We start from the raw sequence: 21350 nt of genomic DNA on the forward strand, positions 1-21350 counted from the left end.
GCCACAAAAAGTATAAGAATGATACAAGTCTACTTTTATTCATTTACTCTTAAGGCAAAAGCTTGCAACTTTAAAGATCAGAGTAAATAAGCTGGGTTTTAACATGCTACCAGACTTCTTTAAAACACTGTCAAAGCAAATTCAGGCTTCAAGACCATTTCTACCAGAAGGAAACTACTCTCGATGTCATCTCTTTGCAGAGACGCTATTTGCACCTTCACGGGGTGAAAGGCGATGGGGAAAACATAATTTAATATGGTCTTGACAAATTTTATTATGTCACTATAACAACTGTAAAACTGACCAAAACATGTTGTTAAAGGCTTTAGCCTGTGAGAGAATGAATGTGTGCATTATATAAATTTTGCAAGCACAGTAAAGCTCTTCATTGCTAGGAGCCACAGGAGAGCAAAACCAGAGTAAAGCAAGAGGATGCGGGGTGGGATACGTTATCTTCAAAACAAATACTCTAACCCATCAACCGTTTTTCATGTGTTTTCAACGTGTAATTTCCAAGGTTGTTCATTTATTTGGAAGGCAGCCCGGTTATGCTGCCCTTTACTTTTAAAAACACAACGCTACTGTGAGTTTGCTCATTTTATTTTAAAGCCAAAAGGGTGGCAGGCAGTGAATGTGGAAACTCGACATCCCATTTTTAAGTGAGCCATGCGTGGGAGCAGTGGAGGAAGGATGCTGGGAGCCTGGCCGACCTCCCAGACCCAGCTCTTCCCCTTATGCTGCTGACTGGTGGGTGCTCAGTGTCTCCAGCTCCCCGTGCAGCTCGTCCCGCTCCAAGGACTCGACTCCCAGGGGTGAGAAGCTGCAGAAGATCCAGACATCCCAGAGCAGAGCAGCACCCTGCAGGGTGGCTCAGGGCTGTGCGCTCAACGTGAGCCTTTCTGTGGGTATCAGCTGCTCCTACAACACGGACAAACGTCTTCAAGAAACTAAATGCCATCACACACATGGTGATTTCCAGGCTCATTGATGGAAGACAGATTTAAGCTCCTGTGCAAGAGCCAGGCTGCTGTATCCAAATACTTCCCCACCCCCCAAAAAGCTGATTTCATCAAAAGATCCAATTGCAACCCTATCACTTACCCCAAAAAAAAAAAAATCCTCTTAGCATAATCTACTTTAAAAACTAAATCTCATTTGTAGTTTATTATAGCTGCTACAGTCTGTAACATCTGTGCACAGAGCTCCCATGAATTTTGAGAAGAGGGAGCCGGAGTCAGTCGTATTTGAGTGTTTTGACAAGTTTCTGTAATGCTGGATGCAGCCAGCTCATTAGTTACAGCAGTAGCCACAAACAGTTTAAATAACTTGCACAAAATGCTGCTCGAAAAGACAGTGGAAAATATATGAATAAAAAATCCAAATAAAAGTGATGGCATTAGCAAGATCTGTGCTGACTTTTAGGGTTGATCACTCAGCTCATTGTCAGCTCCAGCCTTCAGCCACCATCTGCATGTTTTACATTTAGACTAGGCTGATAGGAGCAATAATCGTGTCTTTGCTACTCTTTGCAAACCACCTATCACACTTCTAGGGCAAGACTGACTGTTAGTTCTTGACCATAAACAGCTAAAATGACCCTCTTCCTCCCTAAATTTTAAAGTACATTTTAAAAGAGGGGTTTCGGGTCCCACAGGAGTTTGCAAGAAGACAGTTTTCCCTGCGAGAAAAGGAAAAAAAAAATCTCATTTTTTTCCCATGACTACTTGGCTTTTTCTCAATATCCACGTATATCAAAGCTTTTCATGGAGGAGAGGAGGAAACTGAGGCACGGGGATTACAGCTGAGATGACAGCCAGCATGGGGTGCAGAGCTGCGTCCCCGGTGCACCACTCTGCGCCGGTCCCTGCCGACTCTGACCCTGACACGAGAAACCTGGATCCTATTAGTGGCTTTGGCAAAACCTTTGGGCCAGTGCTTTGCTCATGTGAACAACTCCTGTGACTCAAACAGCGGGACTTTCCTGTGCCGTGATTCAGTTTCTATCCCAGCGGGGCTGCTGGGGCCAAGTTCAGAGTTTCGGGAACATCCGAGGAAGAGGAGCAATGGGATGCCGGGAGATGGGCAGTGTCTGCTTTAAAGAAGTAATTATCAGAAACAGTGATAATTTACTTTTCAAGGTTTTTGGACGTGTAAAACAGGTGGAGGTTCATCCTGAAACACAGCAATGCTCAGCCCAAGAAGGAAAAAGTTGGCCAGTCAGCAGGGCTGCAACGTTTTCCCAAATCTTTTTAAATCAAAGCCTCAAAATGATCTAAAAGCAAAGGGCAGATGAACCCTATTCTTCTGTGATATCTCAGTAGGTGGTCTCCTCTCAGAAAGAATACTCTAATTCTTTCGACTTTCCACTAATTTCATTTAAAAGAAAAATAAAAAAAAAATATTTAAAATTCATTTATATTTTCAGGACCCAAACTAAAAGCTGAGGGTTATGAGGTTAATAATTTTAGTACCTATCAACCTAAAAGGCAGCTACAGAGAAAAAAGAACCAGAGTCTTCTGTGCTACATGGTCATGTTCTGGAATATTTTTTTCCCAAAGAAATAAGAGTTATTTCAGATATCCTACCTTAAGACAGCCCATTGAATGTCTGATCTGTTTTCTTACTGTTTTTCAGGAAACACCAAGGATTACAAATAGGAGGGAACAAGATGTGTTTGAGAACGACAGAGTAAGGAAAGGAGATCTGTATGGGGAAGAAAGTGATAAAAAAGACAAACCAAGAGCAATTATGTATATAAAGAGGTATATGCCTGCATGCAGAAAGGTATCAGAGGTTGCCAAGAACGAGGACAATGTACCAGTCCTCCCAACTGGTACAACTTTCCCATTAAGTGTAGCTAAACATAGCTGTGAGAAGTCACCAAGAATTTAGTTACTCTGTAAAGGCAAATCCTGACCAAAACTTCAGCAAATTTGCCATTGGCTTCATTTGAAAAATATCCAACTCGTTAATCTATTCAAGCTCTTGATCTTCAAGGAAAGACTCAAAGTCTACCATCAATCTTGCTTGCTATCACCACATCCAGGCTTTCCCAGGACACAGAAGGTGAGAAAGCCTTCAAAAATGCATTTCTGAGTAAGCTTCTGAAGAAACCTACGTTTCCATCTGTTCCACAGAAAACAGCTAAAAGGGAATGTGTTGCTCTGGCTTGGGGCTGTGATGCCCTTTCTGGGGGTCTCATGTACCTTCCACTGCTGGAGGAGATCTTAGATTTTGAGTAAAAGAGTATTAAAGTGCTTATTCACGAGAAAACCACACCAAATTACATAAACTCTGCAAACAGACCCAATATAAAAATTAAAATGAGCTTTCCAATCTTGACACTGTATTTAAACAGTTTTGCCTTGTAGAATAGTTGCGCAAACGCTTTGCATATGTCCCTCAAATCAGCCTTTAAGAGGGCATCACCAACCCCAAAGCTTTAATTCAAGACTCGATTTCTGCTTTAACTCACTGCACTGCTCTGCTGGTATTCCCTGGCTGAACTCTCATGTTCAAAACGAAACTCAGCTTGTACAGTAAATTGGTAGGTACCGCACCTGTGTGATGCCCATTTAGAAATAAAGCCAATCAATACACTGTCACTCGATAATTTGAGTCAAACAAGTACATCTCTAATCCCAGTGTAACTGCAAAGCATGAGGTTTCCCTTCTAGCAAAATATTGGGTGCCTGAGCACAGCTAAGGGGTGAGTGATGCATTAGAGTTGAGACACAGACCTGCAAACAGACAGGTTGAGAAGGAGAAATGAGAAAATTGAACCAAAACATTTCTAGTTCACGTTGCTACCTCTACAGTCACTGTGGCAATGCAGCCTATGAAGATACAGAATTTGGTCTTTGAACACACCAGAAGAGAAGAAATCCATCCAGACAATGCAAGCACCAAATAGAAACAAAAAGCTGGCATTATCCAGAGTTGGACTTGTTTAAAAAAGGCTTAATAACAAGGCAAGAAGGTGAAGACAGAGCTTCAACTGCCCTAAAAAAGAATGTCCTGCATATGCTGCATGTAGCTGCTTGGCCAGCTGTACCCACCATCATCAAGGCAATGTCCAATTTCCAACAGGGAATGAAAGGCAGGAAGATGAAGGCCAGATCCTGCACATTGGCCAGAATAAGGATGCTGGAAAAAGCAAACCAGCAAAGTCCTGCTGTTCTGTAGGTGGCCATGGATGGCTAACAGCTCAGGTTCAGAAACACTTTCTGCAAACCTCTCTAGAGGGTCCATGGAAGAGGGCTGAATGCAGGTTCCCATGAAGCAGACCTGCCTTGCAGACGCACCAAAGCAGTTGTTTATTCCTTCAAGCCATCATGCTGGTGAACAATTTTGTTAGAACAAATCATTTAAAACCCAAACTCAGCTCTGAAAATAGCAAACAACATTATCTGGAGCTCTCTTTTGAACTTAATCCAAGCTGAGATGTATCCACCAGGACGGTAGCTCCCAAGAATGATGCTGGGACGTGTCTGAGGTGGTTTTGAAGAGGACAGGTGCCACTCATGGAAGCATTGGTGCTGCTGTTGACCACGCCTTAACCTGCTGGGGACAGCTCCAAATTGCCTTGCAGAGGTGGTAAATGAACTGCCCTGACCACACGACAGGGTGCAATGGCAAATGACTCCGTAAATTACAGCACGGCACAGACTGTGATTCCTCCAGCTCTTCAGTATCCCCTTCTCCCATCTATACGCTGATTTTCTAGACTATTTTTTTGTTCTGGCCTTGCCTAATGAACTGCTGAATCGGTTTGACACCTCCAAGCCATGAGAGATGGCTCCACACGTTGCCGCTAATGTGCTGGAAACCACCGATGGATGCCGCTTGCTGCCTGAACCCAGCATGCAGCGATGGGGGAGCTTTACTGGAGTGGTTTACATTTCAATGGGTCTGTGCCTTTTTCCACTATTTATATCTTAAGTGTGATCGGATGAGAGAAAGAATAAAAAAAATATTACTTCCACAGTCCATTACATCATCTTTTCCTCTTGGAAAACTTTGTAACTTCATATATATTTATGCATACAGACCCACACATGCTGTACTATCTCTTTACGAGAGCAGAATATTCTCATAATGTATATTAAAGGATAATCTATAGGAAAAATATGCTACTGGAGAGAAATTTGTGCTGAAGGCTTCCTCTGCCTTCAGAGAAAGTTGCAAGTGGCTAAAAGGCAGAGGGATATTTAAATGCCCTAAAATTATAGAGTCTGCAATTAAGTCCATGAGCAATGCTCCTCTTCAAGGCAATGAGTGTCTAGGATGCCAGTTGATGCTCACAGAAAACTTCCACCCGTTCGAGGGGATAAAATGGAAACAATTTTTCCACAAACTGGGAAATGACATGTGCACATTCATTCTATCAACCTGCTTCCACAACCATATAGAATAACGTGCCCAAGAGGTTATACAGCGAGCTTGGACCCCAGTCATTTCAAATAATAATGCCTACCTTCATCAAGGCAGAAGAGAAAATTGTGTGAACTCAGGTTGACCTTAAAGAAATCCCTTAACCTAAAAATATAAAAGACAAACTGTTTCCACTGAGAGCTGCTATATAAAACCACCCTCAATAAAAGCGCCGGACTCCTTTCAAACTAACCTCAAACATGAACCAAATTCCAGCCTGCTATTTTTCTTTGGCATCCTGGAATGTACATCTCAAGGACAGAACTGGCTGTTCAAATTAGCTCCTACTCCTGCAGAAGCGATTGTTTTCAAACACTTTTGAAATGCAATTCTGCATCGGGTGTGCATTCCAGGGAGGATTCCCTCCCCCCTCCATATTTTAAACATTAAGAGGAGCAGAGCAGTAATAGACTTTGTATGCTTTGTTTCCAAGTTGCCACAAGAAAGAAGAAAAGATGCATTATATGTTTTGTTGCTTTTTTCTTTATAGTGTACTCACAACAACTTAATACTACATAGAATCACAAAATCATAGAATCATTTAGGTTAGAAAAGATCTTTAAGACCATCGAGTCCAACTGTAGATGCCTCTGACCTTGGACTGGATTTTCCAGAGGCCAATAACAGGTTTAGATGAGAACAAGTCAAGCCATTTGCAGAAAGACTCAACTTTCATGACTGGCTTTGTGATCTGAGTCAGCATGTGAGGACTATTTCTGGTTACGGGGCACACCCAACAAGACTATCTACTCAGGTTCGCTTAATCTTTGAAACAAAAGATTCCTATCTACCATCGCTGTCATTCCTGATTACCACATCATTTCCCCATCAGCCCTCATGTCAGCAACCAAATTAAGGTATTACACTCTGGAACATTTAACGTGATTAGATTGGAGGAGTATTTACTCTTCCACTTGGGCAGATGTGACTGCTGTGAACAGGAGGATGAGGGGATGCCAAGTGAGTCTTGGCGTGGTACACACCTATTGCTCCTTCTCTGTCTGTCTGTCTGACACCACGTAATACAAAAGCCAGACTTTTTTTTTTTTTTATGTTATTCAGCATATCAGGGTGCTCCAGCCCATGCTCAAAACATAAACACACTTTAAGTAAAATTCAAAGATGCATGCATCCACCCAGGACAGCCTGAATTTCCAACGCTGGGAACTCCCAGCCCCACCCAGCCCAGCACCCACCAGGGGAGACAGAACCAGACAGTTCATGGGAAGCTACAAAAAAATAATAAAATCACACAAATTAAACAAATCTACTGCTTACAAGACGTCTCATCCCAAATGCCACGAAACTCCCAACTACACACCAGAAATGAAAGCTCTGAAACCTCTATCTGATCAAACCAAGCCACGGCCCAAACTTTGACTGGCCAACCACCGCAGCTGAGCAATTAATCAAATATGACAAGAACCGAGTCACAGAGCTAAATTACCTGATTTAATGAACTCAGGGCTTGCTCAAGCAAGATGAAGGCTCTTGGTGACACACAGAATCCAACCGTCGCCATCCCAGCAGATTACCCAGTAAGCACAAGTTGGGCCAGCTAACATCTAGTATTACAGTATATTTTTTTTTTTTAAGAGCTCTGGACCAGCTCTTAAACCAAACTCAAACATCTCCTGAAAACCTTCTTCCCCATGGCAAAGCTGTTTCTCAACTAACGTGAGGAGGCACCAGGAAACAAACATCAGGATCTGCCCATTACTCCTCTGACAGACCTTTCCAAATTCATGCCATGCACTGCTTTTGCCAGGGACCTCCCATCCAAATTGCAGCATTTCTGGTACTCACTTGGCTCCAAAGCATGAAAATTCTTAAAGCAAGTAAAATGTTCATGCCTGCCCTCTGCAAACAGTCAGAACTGCTCTGGAGAAGGAAGAAGGTGGATGCTTCTCCTCTCTGATGGGATCAATGAAGGATCTGATGCCTGGAATAGGACAACATAAAACTCTACCCGTTTTCTGCAGCATGCGATTGCTCAATAGCGACAGCCCCATTTAACCACATTTAACCACAGCTCTCCTACAACATGAAGCACAAAAAAAGTGGGTCCCCAAGCAATCCAACACCCTGAATTGCACCCAGCAAGCAGCACCAGCAAGCAGCACAAGCTCAGCAACAAAGAGTTAAGAATAAATTTGGTGCTTCACTCTTCTGCAGCAAGATCTTCCAGCCATGACTATTTTTTTTTTCGGTCCTTTCTTTGCAGCAATCTAAAAGGATGATGCAGCTCCCTGAAGCCAACTTTAATGGATCCATTCAAGCAACAGCCTCACTCTGCAATTATCATGCCTATCCGGTCCAACTAATGTGCTTGTTTACACTATCTGGCAAACTCCAGATCGAGTGTCATTTCATCACCGGGATTCTTTTGCCTAAGCCAAGACCAACAGACCATGGTGGTAATTTAAACGCTGAAAGTATGCACAGTATCGATCGGCGAGACTTGACGCCAGCTAGCTGTTACACGAAAATACATCCCCGAGGGAACTGCCTTTGGCGGGCCCTGATAGCGAAGGAGAATTTAAATGAATGAAGGAGAAGCCGGCTGAAGAGATTAATATGCATGAGCACATGACCTGAATAAATGCTGCACTTTGTTAGATTTATTAGAAAGAGCGAGGGATTATCCAAGAGAACCATGTGAAAACATAACCGTAAGCTGGTGATGGGTCTTTGCAGCATAAACCTGTCTGGCATCTCGAAACAGCCCCACCAGTGCAGACATGGTGCCTAAGAACGTGTTAAAGCATCCAGTAATAACAGGCACTAAATGAACAGATTACAGTTTAAAACAATAAACACTGTCTGGAGTCATATGCATCCCTTCCCCTCACGTCTCTTCCTCCACTTTTGGGGTTGACCTGTCTGCAAGCACAGGAAGACGTATCCCACTGTGGAAACCACCCCATTCCTCATCCCTGTGGGAAGCAGCAAGACTTTTCTGCTTTTTGGTGTGGAAGAGTCAGAGGTTATTATAAAACACGTGAGTTTTTTTGACAAGAGGGGCATCAACCACCCTCTCTGTGTGCATTGGAAGGGCCTCCTGCAGAAGGCTTTGTAGATACATTGTCTGAAAGGCGTTCGCATCTTGCCATTAGCAATTCAAAGGGAGGAGGAGGTGGAGGAGAAGACTTCATGATTCTTCCATTGCTTAACCTCAACGGAGCCAAGTGAGATGCACGTTTTCTGCTTGGACCCATCAGAAGCCATAGGGATTCCACAATCATTTACAGAGGAAAAATCATCTCAGCTGAAACCTCAACAGTCCTTGGAGATACATCAAACCCTCTCACCGGAGAAAGGGTAAAGCCTGCAAAATGGAGTTCAGCTACTCAGCTTCACCTCATCCCAGGTGTTACTGCAACCAACAAGTGATGCACTGTGAACAGAGCACAATCAACAAACTCTCCTGCAAAGCAGAAACTCCTCGGTGGGCCACTTACATTGCCCACATACACAGATGTACTATTCCTCTCACCCTTGTTTACTCTTCTCTGCATTGCCTGGACAGTCCTGAAAGTTCAGGAGGTCCTCCCAGTCCAAAAGAAACCTGTCCTCACTTTGTTCAGTCTTCATACTTGATCTTAGGCCCAGGTGCAAAATCTCTATGTGTGTTAGACTGATTTCACCTTCAGCCAGATCCTCCAACAAGCCCCACGGCAGAAAACGGCCACTCCTCTGCACTGGTGGTCAGACCACCGCAATCTTTATCAATTAAAGACCATTAGCCTAATTGCTCTCTTCCTCCGTATGTATTGTAGCACACAGAGCCCTCTTAGCACTCTGCTGATCTCACAAACCACCTTGGAAGCCACACATTGTTTTGGATACGTATAAAAATAGGCAATAATAAGGGTACTTATTCTACTATTTAGTCAAAATTGCACACTGGATTTCTAATGCTTGTTAAATATCTGATGCTTTGGTGAAGTTTATTACGTTTATGAGATTAAGTGTTCGTTTTACTAATGGGCAGGAATGCAAAGTCAACCTGAAAGCTAGAAAGTCAACCAAGAATATTTCTGGTTTGTTCACTTTAACACTGGGTGCGAAGAATCATAGAATTAATTAGGTTGGAAAAGACCCTGAAGATCACAGAGTCCAACCATTAACCTAACACTACCAGGTCCACCACTAAACCATGTCCCTAAGCAACACGTCTACATGTCTTTTAAATACTTCCAGGGATGGTGACTCAACCATTTCCCTGGGCAGCCCATCTCAGTGCTTGACAACCCTTTTTGTGAAGAAATTTTTCCTAATATCCAATGTAAACCTTGCCTGGTGCAACTTGAGGCCATTTCCTCTTATCCCCAAAAAGAACTGCCTTCTGGAGACCACGTTCCCAACTCCTGGCTCCCCAAAATTACACAGGTACATTTAAGAAACTGAAACTGCATTAGCACATACCCCTGGAACACAACCAGTCATGAACTAAAACAAAAGCCACCTCATCTTCCATTACTTCTACTAGTAGCAGAGCTGTTACCTCAAAGCTCAATTTTGTCACCGCAACAGATGTTGACATGCATCTAATAAACCAACCATCAGTCACACAAAGCACTTCAGGTCCTAAACAGAGGTATCTGGTGAAGGGCATGCACCAACTGCTACTGTAGCAAGGCACATCTCTCTTGAATGCCTGTGTCCCATCTACCTGTCTCTCTTGGACACCTAGGATACCTCTGGGCTTCTACAACAGCAGCAGACATCAACATTTAAACATCTGTACCGCTTTCCTCCTATTCTAGAGGACGTCTGCACTTAAACACTGAAGCACCAATTTACAGCAAAAGCACAAAACTTCCCACTATCACCAGATCAATCTGTAAACTCTCCTAATAAAACCAACCTATAAAATAACCCATTTATACGTCTAACAGCAACAACTATTGCACTGTGTTTAAAAACAAACACACGTGCCCTGGAAGCAACAAAACCTATAGGAATGCAATTTACTATTTTTATCATAAGATGAGGGGAAACTAATAGAAAAGTTGAAATAAATCATACTGTGATGTTCCTTGCTATATAGTGCCACCTTGCTGTCAATTCATCAATAAAAATGACAACTGCAAAGGACCGATGCTTTTGTGTGAGATGGGCAGCACATTAACGTCAAGGGACCAAGCTTCGAGAAGGAATCATTGGCTGAAATATAACATTAAAGTAATCTTAAACCACAATCCTGAGGATCCCAACTCTCCTCTTATTTGGAGCACATATCTCCTCTCTGCTGTTTTCTTCCAAAGCTCCAGTACCACTGTCATTCCTGCACCTGCTCTCCACTGCTTCAGCTTGAAGCATGAAGAGGTCAAGTTCCCTCTCCTCTGTCTTCTCTCCTTTACAGGGCTCTTGCACATCACAGTCACTGCCTTTCCTCACAAACCTTTTCCCATTTATTAACCTCTTAATCCATGTATACAACACTACATAAATGCTAGTCAATATGTGTACTCTTTAAATCAAATGGAAAAAATCAATGGGAGAGTCTGACAACAGACTGCTCTGGGACTGGCTGTCTAAGAGGCAATTAATAGCTCATTCCTGCAGGGTTCGGGGTACCGAAAGCTTCTCAAACAACCGCCTTGCAACTGAAGTCATCTTGATGGACAAAAGCACCAGTAGTCCTGTCTTGCTTACTTTCCCCAAATGTTCACCACGCCACCGGTGGCTTTTTGATTTGCGCGTGCTATTTCAGAAAGTTGACTGCTTGACTGGCAAAATATTACAATAGACTTTTCAAGAGCTTAAGTTTCCTTGGCTCTGAAATGACAACCCAGCAATCCAGCTGTACTTGAGAGATCCCAAGGAGAAGAATTACACGGTTGCATTGCAATACTGTTCCCCTACAACTTCAAAGACAAGACTGCTCTGCGAAACTGACTTTACCACCCACCGAGGTCCAGCTGACACATTCCAGGGAGACCCAGCAGCTGAGCCAAGCGACTCTCCACTTACACAGCAGCAACAGGAGCTCTCGAGGGGAAAAAAAACCCCACGCTGCATAAGGTGAAGCTAGGATGTTGTGAAAGGCAGCTCCATAAAGGCTTCTTTATGAACGGCTCTTCCTCAGCAGCTCAAGAGTGACAGCTCCCAAGCACACACAGATCACCAGAGTGGATTCGGTTTCACAGGCAGGGATGTTGAGGTGAAGGGCAACCACCTCTGGCCCTCTCTATTCCCTGTCAATCCTGCCTTAATCAGCAGGTTAAAGGTGAAAGTGGGCCTTATAACTCCAGTGGTGTCTGTGTCCCCGGTCATATGACTGTCTCACAGCCTCCTGCAATTAGAGGGCACAGTGGGGTGGAGATCTCTCCTCCCACCAGCACGGGCCAGCTCCTGCTGTTCATGCCCCGCAGCAGACGCCTGAAGTAACAGCAACCTGCTCCAGGGTGGACGGACCATGAGCAGCCAGAGCTGAGGGTGCTCAGGAGAAGGCAGGGTCTGCAGTTGAGTCTTAGAGGAATAAAATCCAACTAAAAGGTGTTCCCATTCCAGTGCAGGGTCCCCTTCTGCTGAGATTCTTCATGGACTCCTGTCTGAGTGATGCACTGCTTGTTTTACCATAAAATATACATGAAAAAAAGAATATGGAAAGGAATAATGAGTGATAGCATAATGTTTTACTGAATTGCTCTCAGCACACAACCTTGGAAAGAAAAATGTAATTTCTGTGTTAACTTCAGCAGATGGACACAGCTGCATGGGGCATATGGAACTAAACCTACGGGTGGCCACAGCGCGAAAAGCCCAATCATTCCCAAGCAAACCCCAAGGGTCAGCCTAAAGCATAGATTAAGGTGAGAACAAGAATCTCCCACCCCGCCATCTCCTGATTTCAACATCTAAACAAGCCCGGTGACCTGTTTACATGACATCTTGAGGAATTTAACATCCACCCATGAGGTAGAAAAGTCTATTTCTCTCTTTCAAATTCCTCATTTCCTCCCTTTATTTCCTTTGTCTAGCCCAAAAATCTCCCAATGAAAGAGGATTTGATTGTTTGTTTGTTTTTATTGTTCCAGTCTGTAAAGTGTCGACAGACTCCACAATTTCAATTGCCATGCCCTAACGAAAGAAACCCAGGCAGCGCTCTCCGCGTAAGAGAAGTGCTAACAGAATATGTTTGCACTCTTGATTTTTTTTTTTTTTGTTTGAAGGCTCTGGGGAGCATCCAGGCACTTTTAATTCCTCACCATGCCAAAACATCCTTCCTGGATCAAGAGTGATGGATTCTGACCGAGTCCGAGCAGCCAAACGAACTAGGGATCTGTGTGATTTTAATATAATTGAACTACGAAAGGCTATGTTTAAAGTAATATGAAGACTAGCTTAAACCCACCAAAGCAAGAAAAATCAGAGTTAAGGCTCTAAATCTGCTCTGAGCTCATGCCTTTGTGTGTCTTTCCCTCTCCGCATCCCCTTTCTGCAGAGCACAGCAAGCAGCAGCTTGGATTTTCAGCACAAACTTTGAAGCATCTTTCCTTTGTGAGTCAGGCTGTTAACACTGATTTAAAAATAAATAAACTACTTAATGTGCCCTTTTCAAATACTGTTGGTTTTGGGGCACTAAAAAAACCATACCCTGAGCCTAACAAGCAAGAAACACAGTGGTTTGGCCAAGACCCTGGAATGTCCTTCCTGGTGCATCGGGTTAGCCGCAGCCCGGGGGATTCCTGTGCAGCTCCCTGGGCAATGCCTGCCTGACAATCCATGTCTGAACACATCTCCGTTGGCATTTGCCTAAAGATGCATTGGAGTGGAGAAAAAATGCCTCTATCTGTCGTCATCCATGATAGGTCTCCAACATGGAGCACCTTTCCCAATGAGTACTCTGGGTAAGTTGACCACCACCAGAGGTGCAAGATGCCTGAGAGAGCATGCCCATGCACTGGAGTCCAGCCTGACATTTAGGAGGTTCCAACACAGCTTGAAAACTTCTTACTTCAAACTCACTTCTTGCTACTTCTTAGATGTGTCACAACTGCTCTGAGACAGCTTTTAATTAAGGTCCAAATGGTTTCCGGAAAAGAGAAAGCACCTTGCTCTGATGTTACCAACAGGAGTTAAAAAGAATGGTGTTAACATCAACGTAGAAGTATCAGGTGATATTAAGAGCATGAAACAAGGCAAAAAAGGCCCCTCATTAAACATCTGAAGAGTTTTGTTTGTTGATTTTGGTTGTTTTTTGTTAAAGTCATTCACTCCATCTTGTCTTTCTATTTCTTCACTTCTTCCAAGTTTCCTAGGGAGACATGGGGTGGGAGATAGATGGATGGAGACACCTAAATACCTTAACTAACAGAGATCAAAAGGGCATTTGAAGCACAAGGGGTAACATGAAAGTAGGTCCTACATCCTCATGTGAAATTCATCTGCTGGGGGGCCTCGGGCACACCTTGTTCACAGGCAAAACAGGTACTGTGTTCTCATCATAGCCAGGTTTCTAACCTGAACTGAAGGGTATGTCCAGCTCCACCATCCAAAGAGTAAACAACTGATACAATACGAGTATATGAATGTCATAAGGTTTTAAATGGGCCTTAATAAATCTATGACTTTACGCAAACTGTTACTTTCCACCAAGTGATTACAGCAAACATTTTCAAAGGTAACTTCATTCCAAATATGGATTCAGAAAACAAATCCAGGCACTATTTTTTGATACAGAAAGCTAATATACAAGTCTTTTTGTTAACAAAATTATTGTATTACCCCATGCAGATAACTTTTGAGAGGAAACTCAGCATGATGCCAGAGTGGCCCAGACACCACTGAAGTCCACCATAAATTAACACCAGACTACACCTTTGAAATTGGTTTCCCCGCAATTTGGCATTTAGAAAAACCAGCATAATTTGGGCCCATGGAAGTAAAGAGGTGTGACAGAGGATGAAGGCGATAATATCTCCACTTCTGGGAAGCTGAGTTGGATATGGCTTCTGGATGCCTAGAAAAGCATCTATCACATTCACAGGTGTCAGGAAACAAAATACCACTTAATTGTCAGTAATGCGTTTGGCCGTAAGTTAGACACATTTGACCTGTCTTTTCTGGTCTCCATCATCTGTTTAGACTCTTCAGGTCTTCATGTTTGCACAAAACCCAGCAAAATGGGCAGTTGTTAGTTGGCCTGTAGGCACTACCATAATGAACATGATTAATAATGGTGGATGTACTACCCAAAAGATACCCATCAGTGGAAGGAACTCTGAGAGGAGCAAAAAAAGTAATTAACAGCCTGTAGATACAATCTTAACAGCAAAAACCTATATTTAAGGATAATGATAAAACTAGCTCAAACCCATCATTGCCAGGTAATTAAGAATTAAGGCTGCAACTGCAACATGTGTCTTCACACCTCTTGTTTCCTTAGTGCACAAGAAGATGACATTTGCAATGAAAGATTAATAGAATTCAACATTTCACTTGACGCTGCTTGGGAGACAGCTGCGGGCAGGGCACGCAGGACCATTCTCAATAGCCAGCGAAGGGCTTCAGATTGCTGAGATGGAGAGGAGAATGTGCAGAGGCCATGTAGCAACAGCTAAATAATTAAAGCAAGCACTATTAAGCAAGGACAGGATACAAAGTAAACACGAGAGTAAAGGGATACAGTTAAAAGGAGAGGAGAGAATGCAAGTTAAGTAAGATGTAAAACATAAATGTTGTCTTCCTATGGTGAAAGTCCCCCTGCAAAGACCATTAAACACTAAAGATGACCAGAAACTAAAACTTACAAGAGTGCTTCTCAAAAAAGATAGTACATAGATCCCCCATGCTGCGGTCTTTCCCAGAGCAGTGCAACGGGCGTTTGGGAGAGCCAGGTGAACCATGAGGCTGAAGACAGGCAAGGTAGCGGGACAGTGAGCCAGTCTACAGAAAAACTTGGTTATGGAAAATAGCAAGTGATAAGGAAGTAGATGAGCTGAAGCCCATGAGTCACCTTTTCATCTCTGCCTTACTGCATCCAATGATTAACACTGCAGCTACTCTGTCTGCAACTTCTCTTACAACAGAAACCTGTGCTTCAAAGACACAAGCAAGTACATGTGAAGAGGAGACATCTTGCCAAGATAGTTAACTTATTTGATCCTCCCTCTAATACGATTTTCAACTTCTGTTGCATCTACCAGCAAAACAAGTGGCGTAAAATAAGCCAAACCAGTTTCACATGTAACAAGCCTCTCTCCACACCACTGCACACTCATGGCACTGGCAGTCCCTCTCTCAGCAGGCTCAGGACCGGCTCCAAGGCTCACCCAACACCTTGTTTCGCATTGCTCCTCAGATATCTCATTAGATTTTGCAGGGCAGGGAAACCACGTTTAACTGCAAAATACAGAAACAAATTAAAAAACAGAACAACCCAGGGCTTTCTGCCTGGTGGGAATGAACTTGCATGCTGTCCTGGGTGCTACCTTGGAGCTCTTGGAGGGATTATTTTCATCTTCCTACTCAGGTAACAGAGTAGAGGGATGGCCAGAGCCTTGCAGTGTCATGTCAAGGCACAGACCCATGGGGTCTTGGCCCTTCAGCCCAAATTTGCAAGGGCTTCCCCTCAGCCACCATTCCTGGAGTTGGGTATGGAAGCCCTGGACAACGCGGTAGCAGTAGGAGACAGGGCTACATCTCAGTTGATACAGGCTCACCTTGCACAAGTCCAAGCCTCAAGTGCCTTTAAGCAGTCAACCACCAAGTCAGATGGAGTTTTAAAAACCTTATCTATCACCTGATGATTTGATTAGAAGCTAAGCCAGATATCCACGAATGCCAGCATTACTGTATCTCTCAACGTAACCTCACAGTTTGCTGTTCCCTACAATGGAGCAGGTGGTTCCTTAAACCAAGCACAGAACCAAGAAATGCAGGTTTCCCCATGGGTCTCTCTCAAGGCTAAGGGATGAATTCACACTGCAGCTTTTCTCCTCTATCTTGGCTTGTATTTTCAGAAAGATGCGTAGGGCTGTTATACCTTTGAAGCTCACCAAACACATACGGCTAAAATGGGCCAGAAGGTTCAGAAATCATTGTGGGAAATTAAGATAGACACAAAGGTAGAACAATTGCACATTTCATATGGCTAAAGGTTCCTGCCTAACTTCGTATTTCATCTTCTAAATGAAGAAAAAGACCTCTCCAATAACTATGCAAACAATGCAGAAGAGATAGGTAACCTGTATGAAGGGAAGAACCGGGCACAGATTAGGGATGGAAGGGAATTGTGTTCCTGAGAGGAACACTATTTTATTAAGCATCTCTATCAGAGGTAAAATTAACGCATCAGAGGGAGACCTCTCATTACTCAGCTGGCTGGCATCCAACACATACCCACAATAACCACAACTGGATTTTGAACACAGTATAAATATGCATAAAAAGTTTGCTATTGGACAAGTGGGAAGCAGAAAAGCTGTTCCACACCCAATGATAGCACTTGCCCGTCTTAACCTCACTCATGGCGTGTGAAGGTTGATGCTCAAATTCATAACCACCTTCAAGTTACAACCATTAATTTAAACAGAAAAATGGTGGAGCAGAAGAATGGATCCTTCCCTGCACGTATGTGTGCCTCCAGAAAGACAGGCTCCTGCCTGCCTTTCTCTAAATCTCTCTCGATGCTGAGGTTTGTACTTGCAGAGGAAATTCAACACACAGGATTTATAATTCGCTGGACAGACAGAGAGGCCAAGAGTAAGGAGCTCTAATCCATCGAGGCCGTTCCCTTGCTAGAGCCCAGACTGAAATTCTTCGAGTGCTGGAGACAGATTTTCCTTGGCGGGCAGCCACGAGTGTCTATCTGGCTTCTAGGAGAGATCAGCATGGCTGTGGATTGCAGCGACTTCACAGACAAACATAAAACCTTCCACTTCAACCAACTTTCTTATAATAAACCCATGAAAATTAAAAGCTAAAACATTTCCAGCTGGCCAGAAGCTGCAGAGAGAACAGTGAACTTATTGCATGTGCAGGCTCAGGGCTGATTTGAAGTCTCCTGGAGATGTTCAGCGGTATTTGGACATTCAACAGTATTTGGACAGAAGTGCCCAAGTCACTTTTGAAAGAAAGATTCAGAAAACTGAACTATTTAGGCACCTTTCATATTTTAGCAAGGTTATTTATGGAACTAAATTTATTTCAGATTTCAAACATATAGCACTAAGTGCGTAAGAGCAATTTTTAAACCTTAAGGGAGAAAAGTAACTATTGCTTCCTTGTAAAGCCTTAAATATTTGAGTATCACTGTCAGACACTTGTTATAAAAGGGCTCTTACAGCAGGATTTGAGATGCAACTTGGTTTAGTTTATCACTTCATTAAAGGTATTTATGGATTTAGAATTGTCCCGGGATGGGAAGAAAAGTCACTTTTTAACTTACTGTCTACTCAGAATAGCAATTTTGATTCTCTGGGCTTGACTTTTTTCTCTTTACCATACGGTGATGGAATTGCTCCCAATTTCCGAGAGCGCAAGGGGAAAATAAGGCTTTCAATGTACAGAGAGATCTTATATTTGCGTCTGCTGCACTGTACAAGGAGGACTCTGATGCTCCTAGACAGTGACATTTTTACAGGGCTTGTTTTCCACTACAAGGATCTGTACTCAAGACACAAACCAAATCACTACATTTTTCTACCATTTTATATTTTATTGTACTAAGAATTTCTTTTGGTCATTCCCTTAAACTTAATCATCCCACATTACTTTGAAAATTTTCTCTCTCAAAATCTACAATTGCTCTGTAACAGCCAGTACTGAAACACACTTAGTTGGTGCATTTTTTGCCCAGTCATTTTCCTCCCTACGTAACCAAGCCAGACTGCTTCTGCCTGCTTGTGCAAAGCCAAACTAATTGACAGTAAGTATAAATCTACCCGAAATATAAGCCTGAAATTACTTTTAACATTTTGAGAAGCTTGTCTGGATTTCAGGTTGGAAATACCTTTTCACTGGCTACGCCGGTGCTCCTTCCCAGGCGAAGGAAAACAGACAGAAACACATACATTTTCAGGTGGTATCTTTTCCCCGTTCATAGCTTTAAGTCCAGATTCTGTTAACGTTCAGCAGCTTAAAAGAAAAAGAATGCAATGTCCCAAACCAACAAATTAAAAACAAGTTGAAGAACAAATTAAAGACCTCTCTTTGCTGTGCCTTCATCCATCCACCCTTCCAGCTATCCCCTGCTCCCAGGCCCTGCAGCTGGAGCTGCAGAAGAACAAGAAGCCCCATGGTGGTTGGAGCACTGGAGAGCTGCGATAGCCAACAGAGCTCCACACAGATGGACTTTGGTGACACATTAATATCATGAGATTAGGTCATCGACAGGATCAATGGAGCTGGGAAGTATCTCCTCTTTGCACAATATTGCCAATCTCAACAAGTCAGTGATAGGTGGATTATCCTCTACCTGGAGCAATGAGATGTTGTCCATTATCCGTACAATACGTGGGATCAACAAGCATCCCTGTTATCCAGAAGATGATTTAGGACAGCCTGTCCTCACCTGAAACCTAACAGGCCACAGCATCTGCCCTTTCTCCTTGCAACATTCAGAAAAGCTATTATTTTTAAATGCAAGAAAAAAAGGTGGGACTACCATCCAAAAGAAAGAAGAAAACGCTGTGTACGAAGAAGAACATTTGACAGAGGAGGAACACTTGTAGAGGACTACTATTCAGCTTTTTCCCCACCCGAGCTGAATTCATTTGGCTGCTTTTTGCACTTATGAACCATACAAACATTTCACTGCTAATGCACTGGCTCAGACCAGCTAAACCTTACCGAGCATTTTTAGGGCATTTCATTCTTCAAATAGCCACAGCTTTCCTCTTCAAAATCCCTGCATTCATGTCTTCGTGCTTGGAAAAGGACCAAAGACTCCACATTTCCTTATACCCAGGAGGTTGTGAGCACGTTGTGTACGGCAGTCAATAAAGTGCCAAGAAGCTAATGAAGATAAAAGTGTCAACGCGTAGCGGTGATACCTTTCTCATGTAGCCATTTTGACCATTTTGCAAACAAATCTGGCAGTTACTGGCAGGCCCAAGTCCAAAAAGCAGATGCATGGCATCTCAACGTTATTAAACTTATTCCTGCTCCACAGAAGTGTCATGGGATGACTGATTGCTCCCTGCACATCAACTGGATTCAGAGAAGTTCTCAAACCCTTATGGGTTAAAAGCGGCTCAAGCATGAATCAGAGCCCCAGTGGTCTGGAGATCATCGATACAAGGGATTATGCAGATTTAAGAAATACCCTCGGCACCCGAAAGTTTTCAGAATGCAAGCTACGTCAACCCTGAAAACAAGAGGCACTGCATCATGATGGCAGGAGGGACAAAGCCAGGGGGGTTTAACAGACAAAAAGATTGTTTTAATAGGAGAGAAGCATCAGTCATTGAGTCTTACTTCATTCAGACTTTCTATCCAACTCATCCATCTTCAGTGCCAAGAGATGACAGGACCACCTCACTTTTTCCCCCCAGCCTAGTATATCAATAATGCCCATTTCTACCCCAAACAAATGACTTGCTAGAATGGCCCTTTTCCCTAAATTGGCTTGCCAAGCCCCACAAATGCCTCAGTACCTGCTATGGTCAACTTGGCTCTGACGGGGCCCCCTCGAGAGGTGGGCACCGATGGGTGGAGCCTTCCCCAATCATCTTCCCCAACAGCCACTTTGTCATTCATGGCTGGGGACCATCTGCGGAAGAGGGGACCGAGGAGGGGGTTGCTGAGCCAAAGACGGACACAAACGGGCGCGCACACAGGCATACCCTCCCCACACAAGCCCGAATGCAAATTCCTTCACCCTCGCAAAACGCCTCTGTGGGCATTATCTGTGAACAAAAGTCCTCAAGGCGGGCGGTCTCTGCATCACTGCTCTCTCTGTTAGCACCACCTGCTTGGCGTCAGCCGGGAGAGTCGAAGTTATCTTTTTGCCACATCTGCAGAAGCCAACAGGAGCACAATGGACCCCTTTGGCCAGGGTCAGGCATGGCTTTCTTTCTTGCCCCCGTACCACCAGCCCTTTTCACCTCCATCATCTCCAGGACCCCAGAGTGCTCAATAAGGAGGTGGCTTCGAGCGCAGGGAGGAGGAGGGGGGGAAATATAGGTCTCTGGCGTAAATCACCGACGCCGTTTCCCCTCCTCTCCTTTTCCTTAAGACCTGATGGTCTTCAGTCACACATCTTAAAAGAAAAACAAAAAACAAAAACACAAAGACTTACTTGTCTCAAGTCGATGAAGGCCAACTGCAGCGTGTCCCCTTGGAACCCAGGCACTGGGCCGGATCTGGCAAACTCTGTGGGAAAGAAAAGAGGATAAAAAGCGCCTTTAACTAACCATGGACAGGGAGATTGGCAGACGGATGACAGGGAAGACAAGAGAGGCTGGGGGAGAGGAGGACCGTGCTTCTAAGGAGTCATGTCTCCCTCCCTTCAGCGTCTTTGTTCGCCCTTCAAAATTCGTGTCATCAAAACACCATTAATTCCACCGTCCTGACAGCAAGGAAACTGTACTAATTCGACCTGAAATTTATTCCCATGAGCCGTACTGGGCTTCAGAGTATTTGTTTTGTGAATGGACAAACAACTTGCCGAGAAGAAAGGGGGGGATGGGGGTGGAAAAGTTTTTCCTCTCAACACAATAAAATCTTCAGCTGTGAAACTCTTTTCAGTTCCGAAAGCTATTTATATTTTAGGGCGCTGAAGGAATTTTCTAATTTCACGCCTGTCACCAGGCTCCATAAGCATTCATCAAAAAAATATGCCCAGCCGCATCATTAATTATTCGGCAGCAGATTATTTGCATTATCTGGTATGGCGCACTATTGCCAGTGTACAGTCACACCAAATGGGAAGAATCGCGGCCATTATGTGGCGTATTTATTT

The 21350-nt window shown here is 43.6% G+C and overlaps 1 protein-coding gene across 8 annotated transcripts in view; it reads right to left on the minus strand.

Moving 5' to 3' along the window:
• Positions 1 to 21350, minus strand: part of EXOC6B (exocyst complex component 6B) — a 313712-nt gene that overhangs the window by 52088 nt on the left and 240274 nt on the right. For all 8 annotated transcript variants that reach the window (XM_074587160.1, XM_074587157.1, XM_074587165.1 and 5 more), the window contains one exon: positions 20688 to 20761. In XM_074587160.1, the coding sequence (XP_074443261.1) occupies positions 20688 to 20761 (74 nt within the window). The remainder of the gene's footprint in view (positions 1 to 20687; positions 20762 to 21350) is intronic.

The sequence above is a fragment of the Larus michahellis genome, chromosome 5 (assembly GCF_964199755.1).
Source record: "Larus michahellis chromosome 5, bLarMic1.1, whole genome shotgun sequence".
NCBI classification, from domain to species: Eukaryota; Metazoa; Chordata; class Aves; order Charadriiformes; family Laridae; genus Larus; species Larus michahellis.